This window comes from Crotalus tigris, unplaced genomic scaffold (genome assembly GCF_016545835.1).
Source record: "Crotalus tigris isolate CLP2741 ecotype Arizona unplaced genomic scaffold, ASM1654583v1 scf7180000018941.1685476, whole genome shotgun sequence".
NCBI lineage: Eukaryota > Metazoa > Chordata > Lepidosauria > Squamata > Viperidae > Crotalus > Crotalus tigris.
In genome coordinates, this window is record NW_024097285.1 from 897,375 (window position 1) to 914,069 (window position 16,695).

Consider the following 16,695-nt stretch of genomic DNA (forward strand, 5'->3'; position numbering starts at 1 on the left):
CATGTATGCATACATTCTTCAACCTACTCAGACTTTAGAAGTGTATGTGAGAAAAAAAAAGAATGTAAGTTCATGGAATAATGTCTATGGAGATTCTCAATAATCCAGGTCATAATTGTCCCAAAGGTGCTTTTCAAAAGGCAAATGGACTTCGTTTTTTTCTTGAAAACGTTTCTTTTTTCATCCAAGAAGCTTCTTCAATTCAGAACTGAACTTTTCAAAAGTACATTTGGGATAGCTCATGGGAGAAATTTAGAACTACCACTGACAAATGCCAGTATGATTTCTATGTGCCACTTCAGACAGGTGGTGATATCAAATTTGATGTTTCTCCACATCAAAAAAAAATATATCAAACATTCCTTCACAAATGAACAGGCAATAAAAAAAGTATTATTGCCTTAAATTCTCATTGAATAGACTTATTTTATAAATATTAAAAATAGAATATTCCACAAAGAGTAGCCTTTAAGTGTTTATCACCTTTCTTCAGTGTAAAGTAGCTCAGCTAAGAAACACATGATAAATTTGTATACCTCTGTTTTAGTAATGTTGTTTCCATTTATTTTAAATTAATTACATTAACAATTGTTTTAAGGGAAATTGGAATATAAATAATTTGAATTTTAAAAACCTAACAGTAGCAGTAGTAATGCTATAAATGTTGAAATGTATATTGTAATGCAAAAATTTAGGAATGGACTATGTCCTTGAGTTATTACACAACTTCACTGAAAGTTTTCTCTTTCATTGTCTCTTAGTACTCTTGCTGCAAACATCAGCAATGTATTATGCACAGGTGCAATATAGGTAGAGCCTTGTATAAATAATATTGGTGTAAATATATTCCTTTGAGTCAGTTTTTGACTCCTGATGACTAATGCATAGATCCCTGAAATTTTCTTGGTGAGATTTTTGGAAATGGTTTGCCACCGCCTCCTTTCCAGGGCTGAAACAGAGTGACTAATTCAAGGTCTTCCAGCAGATTTGGTGCTTACGGTGGGACTAGAACTCAGTCTCCTGGTTTCTAACCTGATGCCTTAACCCAGTGATGGCGAACCTTTTAGAGAATGAGTACCCAAAAACTGGCCCCGCCCCCGCTCGGCCCCCACCCTGCCTCTCCGCAGGGCCACTCACTGCCTCCAGGGCCCGCCAGAGATCACCCAGGCAGCCCAGCAGGGCCATGGCGGCCATGCCCTCTGCCCACGTCCTGCAGCATCAACTATGCATGATGGGGTGTGAGGGCAGAGTTTTGTCTACGCTGCCTGGCTGCCATATCCTTGGCTGTGCTGCTCCACACGGGCCATGCTCAGGGGCAACTCTCCTCTGGGGGGGCTGCTAGTGAGGAGGGGTCGCGGAGGGACAATGGCACATGTACCACAGAGAGGGCTCCAAGTGCCGCCTCTGGCACCCATGCCATAGGTTCGCCACCACTGCTTAACCACTACATCAAATTGGCTCTAATAGAGGAAGCCTTAATCAAATAAACAAGGTTTATTTCAGAATATTACTTTGATTATCACTCTATTAATAGGTTGGTTCCCTTTAGAGAACACTGTACAAAAATTCACAATCTCCTGAATTCTAGCCCAGTGCTAATTGATGGTGGTTAAGGCATCACTACAAACTAGCTCTAAACAATATTTACAGCAAGTAAATTAAGATGATTACATTTCTACCTCCATAGTCACATAACTACAATTCCAAAATATAAAGCTTCTCTACAGATCACATGCTATGGTGCTGGAGAGAAAGCAAAATATAATGTGGTATACATGGAAGCAAAATATAACGCGCTCTACATGGGGCTACCCTTGAAGAGTGTTTGGAGGCTGCAGTTGGTTCAGAATGCAGCCGCGAGAGCGATTGTGGGCGCGCCAAGGTACGCCCACGTGTCACCTATCCTCCGCGAGCTGCACTGGCTTCCTGTGGGTCTCCGGACGCAATTCAAGGTGTTGGTTATCACCTTTAAAGCCCTTCATGGCATAGGGCCAGGTTACTTACAGGACCACATACTGCCGCACAGTTCCCAGAGACCGATGAGGTCCCACAGATTGGGCTTCCTTCAGGTCCCGTCGACCAGACAATGTCGGCTGGCAGGCCCTCGGGGAAGGGCCTTTTCTGTGGTGGCTCTGACCTGGTGGAATCAACTTCCCCCGAGGTTCAAACTACTCCCACCCTGCCGGCCTTTAAGAAAGCCATTAAAACTCTCCTTTTCTGGCAGGCCTGGGGCTGATGTCCCCGGGGGGGGGATATGATCGGACACGCTGTATAAATGTATTTATTTTATTGTTTTATTGTCATATGATTGTTTTAATTTTGTACGCCGCCCTGAGTCCCTTGGGATTGGGCGGCATATAAATTTTAGAAATAAATAAATAAGATGTTAAGAGTTGGGAAGAAGCTGTCCAGGGGATTAATATGCACCTTGAAAAGTTCACAAGAGACTAAATGTATTTCATGAATCATTACTATATATACAAACACTGTAACCTTATATAGAATTTCAAATATTTGAACATTCAAATTACCAAATTTTAATATTCTCTGTTTTCTGATTGCTCATGCAAAGGAACTATGGTATGCATTTCTATACCAGAAAAATTTGCATATGCAGTTGTCTTATGAAATGAACTCGGGAACAGAGTTAAATAAGATCTATGCAACCATACATTCAATGCATATAACTGAATGGACAAAAATATTCAACATTATTAGGATTGTTTTATTTATAATTATTCAGATTTATTATCTTCAAGGAGTAATCAAGGTTTTAGCATGATAAAGTGTTAAGAAATGTAAGAGATTTCCAAAAACAAATGCTGTTGACCAAACAGCAATAATTATGGCTACGTTTTCAGGCAAAATGCATGGCATTGGCTTTAAAAGGTAAACGTAACTCTTTAAAACCAATTCCTGTTTGACTTGGAACAGAAAAGGAGCTTAATGGTATATTGATGGTCATTTCTCTGCACTTCCAAAATGTTGCAAGACTGCACACACAGCTGTGAGACAGCTGAAAACATCTGTTTGAGACAATGTGTAAATAAACATGTTAGAATTATTTCCAAAACTCTATATTCAGCACGACATCAATACTTCTTCAGTCTAAAATGGTATTATCATTTAGAAGAACTACAGTTTTATTTTTGAACTCTCATCATAAGCTTCCCCTACAAAAAAAGGAAAAAAAAATCTATATCACGTATATCAGTCTCTAAGGCTGGAAACTGACTTGGTTAAAACCATATGGGAAAGGGAAAGGGTCATCAATTAAAAACAGAAATCTAATAAATCCAAAATATTTCCAAATGAAATACTTGTGGTAAGCCAATTTCTTGTAAACACTGCAGTCCATTCTCTTGAACAGTCCCAGATGGTGTGCTTGCCTTCATGGTCTTAAAAAATTGGGAGGGGAGAGGTTTAAAAACAGGTCTGAGCGAGCATAATTCTGTCATCTAGCCTACAGAGAATATGATATCCTCAATCAATCAATGTATTTGTTATCCAAAATTACAGACCATAAAAGCCTTACTTGAAATGGTAATTTCATCAAATCTCACCTTTCTGCTTGCCAAATGGAAAACATAAATGCAGAAGTAAGTAAATGAACTTTAATATATACACATAAGCACTATCCTAAGTTATTCCTAAGCCCATATGGCTGGAACACAGAGGAAAGCATCTATATTCTATTAAAACACTCATCATGACTTTTAACTGGGTGAAATGGTACATCATAGGGCAAAATATTTTGAACCAAGGTACCTCAAATGGTCTAACTTACAGAATGTGTCGAAAATCTGGAACCCATGACTTCTACATTTGTGGCTGCTTCAGTGCTACTGGTTGCTGCTATGCTGCTGATGTAAACATGTGATCTTCATTTTTAATGTTATCTGAGTTTCCATAACCAGTCTTGCAATCTCCCTGTTCCTCTCCAATTCAGCAGCAGACACTTACCAGTGGGGTAAGTGTCTATGCATCCTTCCTGGTCCGTGTCACCCTCTCCACACACTCCACCAACTTATGCAGCAGGCAGGCAAGAGGCAGGGTTTCAAAGGTCCCCAGCTCGCTTCCTACTAGGAAACTCAATGGAGGAGCAGGCAGGGAACTGGAAATTGCTTCTGCTCTCACTGCCTTTTTGCCTATCATGGTCATTCTCTGTTAAGAAAAAAAATCTCTGAAATGATGACCCAATGGGGCATGGGTTGTTAGTTTGTTTGTTTTTTTTAAAAAAAACCCTCTTCCAAGAGAATTCCATATTGGTAATAAAGTAAAATAAACTGAATTAGAATGTCAGAATTTGCACTGCTATAATATTCTTACTTCAACACTATTTCTCTTAATGTAAGTATTCATGAGCTGCCCTAGAACATTGCTTAAATAAGTTCTTTGAACTAATTAAGAACGTCAAATTAAGAGAAAGGAAAAAATTAAAAAGATCCCCATTTTAAAATAAGCACACTGCTGTTACTATTTTCCCCAAACAATTCTTCCTATCTATTTTTCATCAAGATATTGCTATTATTTGGAACATGCCAGACAGGGAACTATAGAACTGTGACAGGATAAATGATTCCAATAATTCATCCAGTAAACACTGAAATTCTCTGGATGAACAAATCGTAACATCTTAGGATACCCTACCTGATCCACTGTTATCAGTGCATCTGAACAACTAGGAAGAATCTGTTCAGGTAGAAGCTGACATAACTTCCCTAGAAGTAATGAAACCTCCTTCATGCTTCGCCAGCAACATACCAACACCATTTGAGCTGTGACATCACTTGTATGTTGTTCTTTACCTTAAAAAAATTAAGACACAAAGCAAACGTCTTACAACAGCTCTAACAACCTTTTAAAAATCATTCCACCAAGACTATTTAGCAATGTAATCTTTGAGTAATAAGGGTAAATCAACATCATCCATGAAATAAGTAAGATTAAATACATTGTCAAGACAACTAAATAATTTAATTCAACCAAATAATAAAATGTAAGTTTGCACAGAACTCAGTCTTGGCGTTTAAATGAACAAAGTTGACAAAACCAGCCAAGTAGAATTAGAATTAGAACTAGATGTGACAGGTTTGAATATTCAAGAAATAGAAAGTAACTAGCCTAGAAAACAATTAAGAGATTACAGCTTGGGCTGTAGCTCAGAAGCAGTGCATATAAAACCTTGCAAAATTGTTGGCCCTTAAAACAATTAATCTAGTGATCTTTTGGCATCAAATTATGGTCTAGATATTTCTTTTAGGTGACTTGGTATAAGAAAGCTTCTGTGTTTCAAAATCCAGGCATATTTTCAAGAAACAGGATTTATAACCATCTCAAGTGAACACACATTAACCTTCAAGCAACATCCTCCGAACATATAGTGGCATGTTATGAAATGTAGTTCTGTTTTTTGATGGTATATGATCTCACACTACAAAAGCTCATTATGTATTGATTGTTATGCTGCTCAAATGTTAGCTTTGACCAGATGATTGATCTATGCTTCCTCTATTTGGCATTGCACAGACAAAGTCCTGATACTGAATATAGAGTTTTCATTCTCTTCAACATCCATGTGCAGAGAAAACCGAAAATAGTATTCACTTTGTAACTGACCCATATGGTTCAGCAGTATAAGCTAAATAAATGCCTCCCACCACTCAATTTATTTCTGTAAATTAAACATCTACAAACCTGGACTACCCTAATCAAACCCACTCCCTCCTCTTTCCTTACCAAAAGTGTGTCACATCTGTTGTGCATCACATCTGTTGTGCATCAGCACACTGTGTTAAAAATCTGCAATGTACAGAGACAGACCTAGTGCATGGAGTCTCATGTTTAATTAGGGAAAATATATTGACCCACAGTATACAAATGATAAAATAGACTAGCTCTATAGGACAGCCCTGTTAGCTTATGGTAGCAAAATATCAGGTGTCTGGTAGTACCTTTTCTAACAAGTTTTATTTAAAAGTGTAAGTTTTTGTGAGCTGCAGCTTACTTCATCAGATTCATAATACTACAACCTTAGGCCTTTTGATGCAATTTATAAAAAAAGATACTATAAAACGCCTCCTGATTTTCAACTACTGAAAGATCATTATTTTTATTACTAATAACTGTTAAAATCTATGTGTATAAACATGAATCCCTATGATTAAACAGGGAAAATAGCAAAATTGACTCCTTTTACAAGCTGTTCCCTCTTTTTACTGTTTTATTTGTTTGGAATACAGATTCTGATAAATCTGTGGAATTCAACAACTCCATGTACTTAATGTAAACAGCAACATAAAGAACATTTCCCAAAATGGATCTATATTTTAAATATCCTGCCTGACCCATTAATCAATAAAATAAATAAAATGCAGCAGATTTTTATCCTTCAAACAGGACTTCTTTTAGACTTCTGTCACAATGTCATACTACTCTACTAATAATTAATAGAATATATCACATAATTTGGGTAAAAATACATTTTTATTATAGTAATACAGCTGCCCATCTCATAAAAAGTGACTTTGGGTAACATGCAACAATATCAATAAAATGACAAATACATAAGTTATTATAAAAATATTTAAAAAATCATTACTAAAAATGAAAAATACTATTTTAAATACTATTTAAAATTAAATCTACAACCCATATGAAAAAACACCCTCACAGTTACAACTGTTGCGTCACCCTCTCAGTCACATGATTATAATTCAGACGCTTTGCAAATGGCTCCTATTTAGAACAATTGCAGAATCCTATGTTTACATCTTCACAAATTGTGACTTTCCCAATTGGCTTCCAACAAGCAAAGTCAATGGTGTGTGTGTGTTTGTGTCTGTGTGTGTGCCAGATTTGTTTAATGACTTCACTTCACTTTTGTGACTCACTTAAAAACCACAGCAAAAAGGTCATAAAATCAACAGAGATTGTAAGTAGAAGATTACTTATATTCTTCAAGGGCAGCCCCTATATAAAGTGCATCTGGAAATGATTAGTGATTGTGAGCAGAGCTTCCAATTCAAGAATGGGTGAAACTGTGCAAAAGAATTCCTAGCCAATGCTACCACCTGCTCTTGAGTCATGAGTCTAGGAAAAAAAACCAGATTGCACATCGAGTCTGCCTAGGGCAGTGCCACCCCATCCAGCACCAAAGATGGCATAGTCCTAGAATCAGTAAGCCTCAAAACCCAATTAGTCTGGCCAGAATTCAGCCAAAGCCTGTTGTCCTCTGTTTAGATTATCACAGCCTCCAGGTACCAGGATAAAACTTCACATCACTGATTAATTCACTTGGGACAAAGATGTATATAGTTGGGTAACATCAGCATAGTGAGGAGACTCCACCCTAAGGCAATGGATGAATTCACCAAGCGGCCTCATGTAGGAGAGAAGAAGAATAGGAATAGGAAAAGGGAGAGCACCAAAGAGGAGAGAGAAGAGCACCTGTGGCACCCCACTTAGTTGGGACTTGAGGGAGGGACCTCTCCTCCTTAATCACCACTAACTGAATCAACCCTGAAGAAAGGAAGCAATACAGCACAACATTATGCTATCCACCCCTAATCTTCCAAGTCAATGAAGGATATTCTGTTTGATGGTATTAAATGCTCCTGAGAGGTCAAATACAAGGATTGATGCAGGACCCCCATCTTACATGCCAGGAATCATCCAAGGTGCAACCGATGCTGTTTTTATCCCACATCTGGGTCTGAATCTTGATTGAAAAAGATATAGGTAATCTGCTTCATCCATGGCCTTTTGAAGCTACTGAATAATCACCTTCTCAACCAACTTCCCAAAAAGGAAAAGTTAGTTACTGGATGAAAGTCGTCCAGTATATTGGGGTCCAGGTCTCACACGGACACAAACAAACAATGCAGGTCACTTTAACTATCCACATTTGCTTCTAAATGTTTAACCACTGGCATCTATACCAATTCTGAGGTATTATTAATGCTTCAGTCCATTTTGAAGGATTCTTTATGACAAGTAAAAGTTATAGTCAGCTTAGCCATTTTAACTGTTTTCTACCTAGTGCTTTAGTTCCCTCTAGTGTCCATTTGCAATCTTCAACAAGCCTAATACCAGTTTAGTTCTGCTTCAGTCACTTCCCATGGTATATTATTTAATTATATGCTTGTTTTTCATATCGTACAGCAAAAATAGCCAACATTCCAAATCTCTCTGATCTCCTAGTTCATTTAAAACTTTCTGAAATCAATCTTTTTAATGCTTTTTTTCCAATTGTATATTATTTTACAATTTATCTTAAATCTCTGTTTAAAATTCCTTAAAGTTGAAGAAATAAGCTCACTATTTTAAAAGTCTTTAATATATATAAAGTATTAAACTGAGCATTTCTGAATGTTAATTAAAAAGTGAGTTTAGCTGGTTTAGTTTCTGTTTAAAAGGCTGACTGCTGCTCAATTGGCTCCTGGCACTCAAATCCATGGGAGACCATTGTTTTTTTTCTTTCATGAAGAGCTGCCATCTAGAATATAATCTCCCTTTCTCTCTTTCTCTGGATAGATTCTTTACAGCAGTGCTGTCTCCATTGATCATGGATACCTCTTCAAACAGTCCTTATTCACCTAGAAGTTCCCCAATATTCAAATATTCATTTCCACTGGAAACATTCAACACATGCACAAGAATATAGTTCATTAAACAGTTCAGCTATTCCATGTCACTATTCTGATTAATATTGACAGGGAGCTCAGAAAGATGCATGCAGTATTATGCATACTATATCTATAACTTCTTTGGCTGCAAAGATAAGATAAAAGCTTGCAGAGTGTTAGATTTCAACTTTTTATTTTCTGGGAAGAAAAAAATCAAACAATTGTATTAGACAGTGTTTTTAGGCCTTTCACATTCATTCCCATCACAATATTATTGACAAAATACCTCAAATCTCTGGATATTCATGGTCAGTGGCTTCTTGTAAATAATAAACTTAGGAGAAATAAGTTGACATTCTACTCTTTTATTCAAAACAGAAATAAAGGTGAGATATAGGATGAGTTCAGACCACCTGAATGCCAAAGAATTAGAATCACCAGAACACCAACAACAAGAAAAAAATTATTCTACAATCTTATCTAAACTTTCAGAAAACACCTAAAAAAATTTACAATTCTATTTAATATTATTTAATATACCAATGATCATTCTATATGCATCAGCTAGTCTGTGCAATAAAATATAACAGTAATTTATAACTTCTCCAGAATAGAATGGATGCATCTGAATCTCTTCTGTTCCAATTCTGAGATTCTATAATGCTCCAACACCAATCTAATTCCATGAGGCTCCAAGATAATGCAAAAAAGATAAATACTTGCATTGTTAACATAAAAGTGGAGGCATTAGATATGTCTCAGAAACATTAGCGCAACATGGAAAGGAGCTTGATTTGCATCTCTAGGAAAGTATCATGCTTCTCCTCATAACAATCAAGCTTTCCTACAAATCACATTTACTGTAATTCAAAATAATAATTTAAAAAATGGAAACAATGTTTTTCCCTTATTAGATTATGGAAAAAGGCTTTTTTCCAAATATTATCTTTAAACTGGTCTTAGATTTAGACTGGACTAGCTCTAGAATACTACAAGCTGAACCAAAGTTCAGATTTAGGTCCCTAAATTAATTTGCAATTACTATGCAGATATTCCTCAGATATTAGTGGTAATTGGGATCAGAATTTTCACTGCTAAGCAATGATTTCACAAAGCACAAACTCACAAAACTTCACGGCCTAGTAATGGCACTCCCCATTGCTGTCAGCAAGCAAGGTTTGTGGATTGTTAAGCAAGGACCTTGATGTTGATGGTTGTCATGTTTTTAATTTTTTAATGCTTTTATATTATAAGTCACCCAGGTACGAAATAGGCAGCAAATAAATTTCATAAATAAATAAGGAGTTCCTCACAACTTCCTACTGGCTTCCAACAACCAAGTGAGTAGGAAAGTCAGCAGGAAGTTGCAAGTCCCAGAGGGGTTTGCAAGCAGGCCAGCAGGCAGGTAAGTGGCTGCAGCAGAGCAGGAGAGGATGAATGAGAGGCCAATACAGTCCAGCATGAATGTAGCAAGGCTTGGGATGACTGCTGTGCAGTGAGAGAGAGCTTGTGGAAGAGGCCAATGTGGTATAAGCACCACGAGACTTGAGATGGTTGCTTCCAGGCAAAGGAGATTTACCCAAGTAGCTTGCTACTTTCTCTGCTGGCTTCCCCAAATCATATGACTGTGGGACACCGCACCCCACAGTCTTAAGTGCAAATCAGTTGCCAATTACCCCGATTGTAATCATGTGACTGTGGAGAATGTGGGACAACCAGAACTTCAAGGACCAGCCATAAGAATTCAACACTCATTCCATACCATTACAACTCTGAACAGACACTGAATGGGTGGTTGTTAACTGAGGACTACCGTTATCTCCAGCACTCATCTGGATGAGTCCAATATTAAACTTTTATAATAAGAATAATCATTTTGAGATTTACTACTGTTAGTATAAGTAATTTTCTCAGGCAAATTTTCTCAGCTTCCTTTAATAGTAATCAATATAGTGCAGTACTGCAGGTCACTTTAGCTGACTGTGTTCAGCAGGTCAGCGGTTCAAATCTCACCGGCTCAAGGTTGACTCAGCCTTCCATCCTTCCGAGGTAGGTAAAATGAGGACCCAGATTGTTGGGGGCAATGTAAATATATATATATACATTGCTTACTGGTGTACACCTAGAGAGTGCTTGCACTTAAAGCGGTATATAAGTCTCATAAATAAATAAATAAATGCTTTAAAAGGCATTGAATCCAAACAGTTTACAATTATGCTGAGAAAAAAAAGAGAACAGAAGAAGCAGCAAGCAACCAGCAGTCCCCAATGACATTTCTCTGGAATAGCTATGGCAACAGACTAATCTTAAGATTAAAGATCAGTTGGATTCAAATAAATAAATGAGAAAACTAGTCTTGGTTTTTGTGAATAACAAGTTATTGGAATAAAAATTCCAAGATTATCCTCTAATCTTCATCATAGTCTTTCTTGACACAAACTTGTTTCACCCTTAATTACCTTTAATTTCAGTACAAACGTTTGGAGCTCTCCCATCACCACAGTCTGGTCCGTAATATTCTTTTAACAATTTTGCTTCTGTGAAGTAATCATTTGTATCACATGGCTGTATCTCAAGTAGAATAGACTGCAATCTCTCTGATGTTTCTGTGACCAAACAGAAAATTTACTTTAAAATATATAATGACTACACAAAGTCAACCTGTTAGGATTGCCTCATCACTGTGTGAAGTTCTTGTTAGGGTTATGTAATATAACTCTTCTAATTCAATCAATGCAATTTCCTTAAAGTTCCTGATCTCTTATTCTTTTGCTATAAAGTTAACATTGTCACTCTCTCCTTTGACCCTAATGATCAGTCCATTTTTTCACCTTCAGCTAGCCATAATTTATTACATTTCAAATGGAAGCATTATGTTCCTCCAGACATGATATACTTCTACTCCTTCAGAAACAGCCAGCTCGATTGATGGAAGAAACTGTAGGAATGTAATATGAAAGATCTGGAAACTACAAAACACCTGAAGGCAGGGACAAGAAGCCAAAGCACCTGAAGGCAGGACAAGAAGCAACGGGTGGAAACTAATCAAGGAGAGAAGCAACCTAGAACTAAGGAGAAACTTCCGACAGTGAGAACAATTAATCAGTGGAACAGCCTGCCTCCAGAAGCAGTAAATGCTCCAACACTGGAAGTTTTTAAGAAGAGACTGGACAGCCATTTGTCCGAAATGGTGTAGGGTTTCCTGCCTGAGCAGGGGCTTGGACTAGATGACCTCCAAGGTCCCTTCCAACTTTACTACTATTACTATTACAGGCCATTAACCCTGCACTCTGTGATCCCATACAATGATCTACTCCAAATTTTTCCCTGGTTTTGTCATCCTTTCCCTCTATTGCTTTTAATTAAATTTTCTTAAGGCCAGACCCATTTTTCTAGTTAAAACAGTAGGTTATTGTTACTTATATGCACCACCAGCAGATGTGCATTTTACATATGCTTTGGGCAGACCATTTGGAGCCATAGGTTTATAGATAGCTCTGAGACTAATATTTGGCAGTCTTCTGTGTAACTTTAAAACTTCTCATAAAAGTTCAATACAGTCTTTAGGTGAGAACCATTTGTCCTATTCTAAACTGCTAGAGAAAGAAAAAAATAGGTGTGTCCCTATCCATTGCTTACTTCATCAAAGAAAAGGCATGGCAACTTTAAAGAAGGAATGGCCTCTCAGTCATGATAGAGCAGAAATAATTAAAGAAATGAATGTGTAAGAGAAAAATTGGAAAGGATTTGCCAGTCCTGGTTTCCATTCTTCTTCTTCTGTGTATGTTTGGAAATGTGAATGTCAACCACATGTGGGCCTATCAACTTTCTATCTTGACCATGCTTAAATTTGATCAAGGCACTGACTATACCAGGCAAACATTATGCTTTTATGTTATCATATAAATACAAAACATGAAACCAATCCAGTTCAGTTTTCAAACACATAGCTAGTAATGATTTTACTCCAATGGCTTGCATGGATTTTTCTGGAAAACAAGTTGTAAGTTTCAGATTTATGTCCCCTTCTTTTAAACTTCCTTTAAACCTCTTCCTTTAAATCCCTTCCTTTAAACTCAACTGGCTCCTGCCCACCTACCAGTTCGAAAGCACGCAAATGCAAATAAATTAATAGGTACCACTTCGCTGGGAAGGTAACAGCATTCCATATGACTTTGGCATAGAGCAGGGGTAGGCAACCTTGGCTCTTTTATGACTTGTGGACTTCAACTCCCAACATAGCTGACTCAGGAATTCTGGGAGTTGAAGTCCACAAGTCATAAAAGAGCCAAGGTTGCCTACTCCTGGCATAGAGCCATGCTGGCCACATGACCACGGAAACTGTTTTCAGACAACACAGCCCCCTGGGCCAACAGAGATGAGCACCATACCCTAGAGTGGGCATGACTGACAAGGAAACCTTTGTCTTTTTTTAACTTTAAACCAAATAAATCAAGTTTTTTGACCAAACCAAATCAAAGACTGAACACTTATGCTAATAAACTCTTCAGCCCATCACTCCTAATAAACATCATTCTCCTCATCTAAAATGAAATAGCAATTTGTCATAGCCTCAATGTTATTATTTCCTCGGTCCACATAGGAAGATGTTTGGGGGCTGAAGAATCAAAAGAAATTGTGAGAATATGTATGGCACGTGAACACAGTATGTGTTCCGCAAAATTTATAATCAGATGCTTTAAGAAAGGGTTTTTCAAATTGTTCTGCAGAACCTTGATGTAGCAACAAATGTTCATTTGAATGCAGCCAACTATCTGTCACTAGAACTTTGTCTATTGATCAGATGTCCCAAGAATTTTTTTTTACAAATTCTGAAATCTGAAAAAGTTTGAAACCTCTTGACTTAAGAGATTCTCTGAAATATACAATATAATCAGGGATGCCAAATTTTTGCATATAGCTGTATCAAACAGAAGAGGGGCTTATCCATTTTTTTAATGGATGTAAGTATGTTATATCTAGGGGGTTTCTAGGCTATTTCGGTCACAACTGAGAAGCTTATAATTATGTCTCTGCTAATTATATGGATGCTTAGGGCAAAAATTTATAAATCATTATTATTAATCAGCTACAATTGCAAATGACTTAGTGTCATGAAACTTCCAGCAAACAAAAGTTGATTTGAACTAGGCAATGCTCCTACCACAAGGTTCCATTTTAGGCCCAGTACTCTTCAATATCTTTATCAATGATTTAGATGAGGGAATTGAAGGGGAACTCATCAAATTTGCAGATGACACCAAACTGGCAGGAGAAGCCAACACCCCAGAAGACAAACTCAGGATCCAAAAAGATCTTGACAGACTTGAACAATGGACCCTATCCAACAAAATGAGTTTCAATGTGGACAAAAACAAAGTTTTACATTTAGACAGGAAAAATCAAAGGTACAAGTACAGACTGGGCGAGACCTGGCTTAAAAACAGTAACTGTGAGAGGGACCTTGGAGTCCTAGTGGATAATCACTTAACCATGAGCCAGCAGTGTGCAGCAGCAGCCAAAAAAGCTAATACAATCCTGGGTTGTATAAACAGAGGCATAGAATCAATATCACGCGAGGTATTACTACCATTTTATAAAACCCTAGTAAGACCACACCTGGAATACTGCAGCCAGTTTTGGTCACCATATTACAAAAAAAATGTTGAGAGTTTGGAAAGAATTCAGAGAAGAGCAACTAAGATGATCAATGGCCTGGAGACTAAAACTTATGAAGAACTGCTGCAGAACTTGGGTTTGGTTAGTCTAAAGAAAAGAAGAAATAGGGGAGATATGATAGCAGTATTCCAGTATTTAAGGGGCTGCCACCAACAAGAGGGGGTCAAATTATTCTCCAAGCACCAGAGGGAAGGACAAGCAACAATGGTTGAAAACTGATCAAAGAGAAAAGCAACCTGGAAATAAGGAGAAACTTCCTGACAGTGAGGACAATTAACCAGTGGAATAGCTTGTCCCCAGAAATCGTGGGCGCTCCATCACTGGACATTTTTAAAAAGAGGCTAGACAGTCACTTGTCTGAGATGGTACAGGTTCTCCTGCTTGAGCAGGGGGCTGGACTAGAAGGCCTCCAAGGTCCCTTCCAGCTCTGTTCTGTTCTGTTCTATTCTATTCCTCGGTCACTCTGAGACATATATTGGCCATATACTCAATAGCTGCATGTTCTTGAGAAATAATAAGCATTCATATCTCAATTTTACAATGACCCTGAAAATACAGCATCATATTGACCAGAACCAACATATATAGAGATAAGAATACTGGAATGCACAGTTCTGGGGGGCTCAGAAAAGGAAACTATTTGATTCAGCAAAGAGACATCAGGTTTGATAAACAAAATACATAAAAGTCATTGAAGTTAGTGCATTAAAAAAATCAGGAATCTTAGGAATATTCCTGCATTACCCAAGTCAGTATCCATTGGAATAAGACCTTCTGGAGATGAACTCTGAACTACAGGAGATACTACAGCAGAAAGTTTGTAGGACATCAGAATAAGTTTTCTCACTACTTCCTTCCATTCACTGGTCAATGTCATATGACTGTAACAAATAAATTGAACAAAGAACAATTGAACAAAAAAAAAATTCACTGTGAATCAAGTCACCCTAAAATTAATTATAAGTTTAAAAATAAAATAAATATGATAAATTAATGCTTATTCAATATAAACTCATCACATATAAATTACAGCTTAAAACTACAGAATTATTTTACTGCATGCAAGATTATATTATAATTTATTACATGTCATATTTCTTCTCAATGAAGGTTATATAAATAGATGAATCACTGGAATCCCAAACACAAAGAGATATACTAAAAAGGATACTTCTCAGTATCTTCTCAAGGTGTCTTATTATCTGAAGTACAATCTAAATTTCCCCTCCTCTTAGTAAGCATTCCCATATTTCATCTATATTTCCTTTTGGCACTATTGAAACTCGTGGTTACATCCTAGGTTAACAGGATTAATCCGATTAGATGCAACTGTTTTTCACTGAGGAAGAAACATAGAATTCTCTTCAAAAGATTCATGTAGTTCAGTCTGGTTATATCTTTAATACAAGACCACCATGGAATCCAGGCCACAGTCTCAACTGGAAAATTGGAAAGCATTCCAGAAGGCAATAGAAACTATTTACACAGTGTTGCCATGAAAACCACATACTTAATGGAACTGAGCTCAAATAAAGAGCATATTTGAGTTCAAATCAAGAGCATATTTTTTTATAAGTTTGCCCAAGCAAACTTCTATTACAGGAGTCATTGAGAGGCTATGCAGACCCTACAAATTCTAGATCTGCCCACAAGAATCTCTCCAAATTTTACCCACAAACTTTACTTATTGTGGCAGAAAGACAAAATGCATAACATGTGGAAAATAATTACACTGAATGAAACTTACATTCTAATTAAAATTTAATTTCATATAGCATTTGTTCTTGTTCCCCCTACTTTTTCCAAGGACTGTTGCCAGCCCACCATTTCAAGACCAAGCAGTCCTTCAGCTTACTCTACAGCAGACATGTCAAACACAAGGCCCGCCGGATGAGGCCCAGGGAGGGCCCAGATTTGGCCCCCCGGGGCTGTCCCAGAAATGGTAAGGGACCGGCCCCTGCTGCCCCAGCCCTGGCCCACTGCAACCCAGCAGGGTGCCTTGGAGCATGTGCAGGAAACAGAGAGCCATGCAGCAGCAGCTCATTTGCTTTAGCCTGCCCCTCCCCTCCCTGCTTAACCCTGTCAGGCCCAGTCAGGAGTGGAAGAGGAGGAGGCGAAGGAAGCCGAGGTGTTACAAAAAAGGAGAGCTTTCCCCATTCTTCCACTCCGTTCAAGTGCAGCTGAGGAAAAGGAGGAGGAGAAAACGGAAAGGGTGTGTGTGTGTGTGTGTGTGTGTGTGTGTGTGTGTGTAAGAGAGACAGAGACACAGAAAAAGCCAGGAGGGGAGGAGGAAGCCGAGGTTTTACAAAAAAGGAGAGCTTCCACCTTTCTCCCCCCTCCTCTTTTTTATTAACCTTTGTGTGTGTGGTGTTTCTGTGTGTGTGTGAGA

General features: G+C 37.8%; 1 protein-coding gene across 9 annotated transcripts in view; it reads right to left on the reverse strand.

Annotated features, from left to right (window-relative positions):
* Positions 1 to 16,695, reverse strand: part of THADA (THADA armadillo repeat containing) — a 136,536-nt gene that overhangs the window by 97,322 nt on the left and 22,519 nt on the right. For 7 of the 9 annotated variants that reach the window (XM_039357750.1, XM_039357749.1, XM_039357747.1 and 4 more), the window contains 3 exons: positions 15,051 to 15,187; positions 11,087 to 11,233; positions 4,651 to 4,808 (listed from right to left, as the gene is read on the reverse strand). In XM_039357750.1, coding sequence (XP_039213684.1) covers positions 4,651 to 4,808; positions 11,087 to 11,233; positions 15,051 to 15,187 — 442 coding nt within the window. The remainder of the gene's footprint in view (positions 1 to 4,650; positions 4,809 to 11,086; positions 11,234 to 15,050; positions 15,188 to 16,695) is intronic. The other 2 variants (XR_005558474.1, XM_039357755.1) reach the window with 1 other exon arrangement.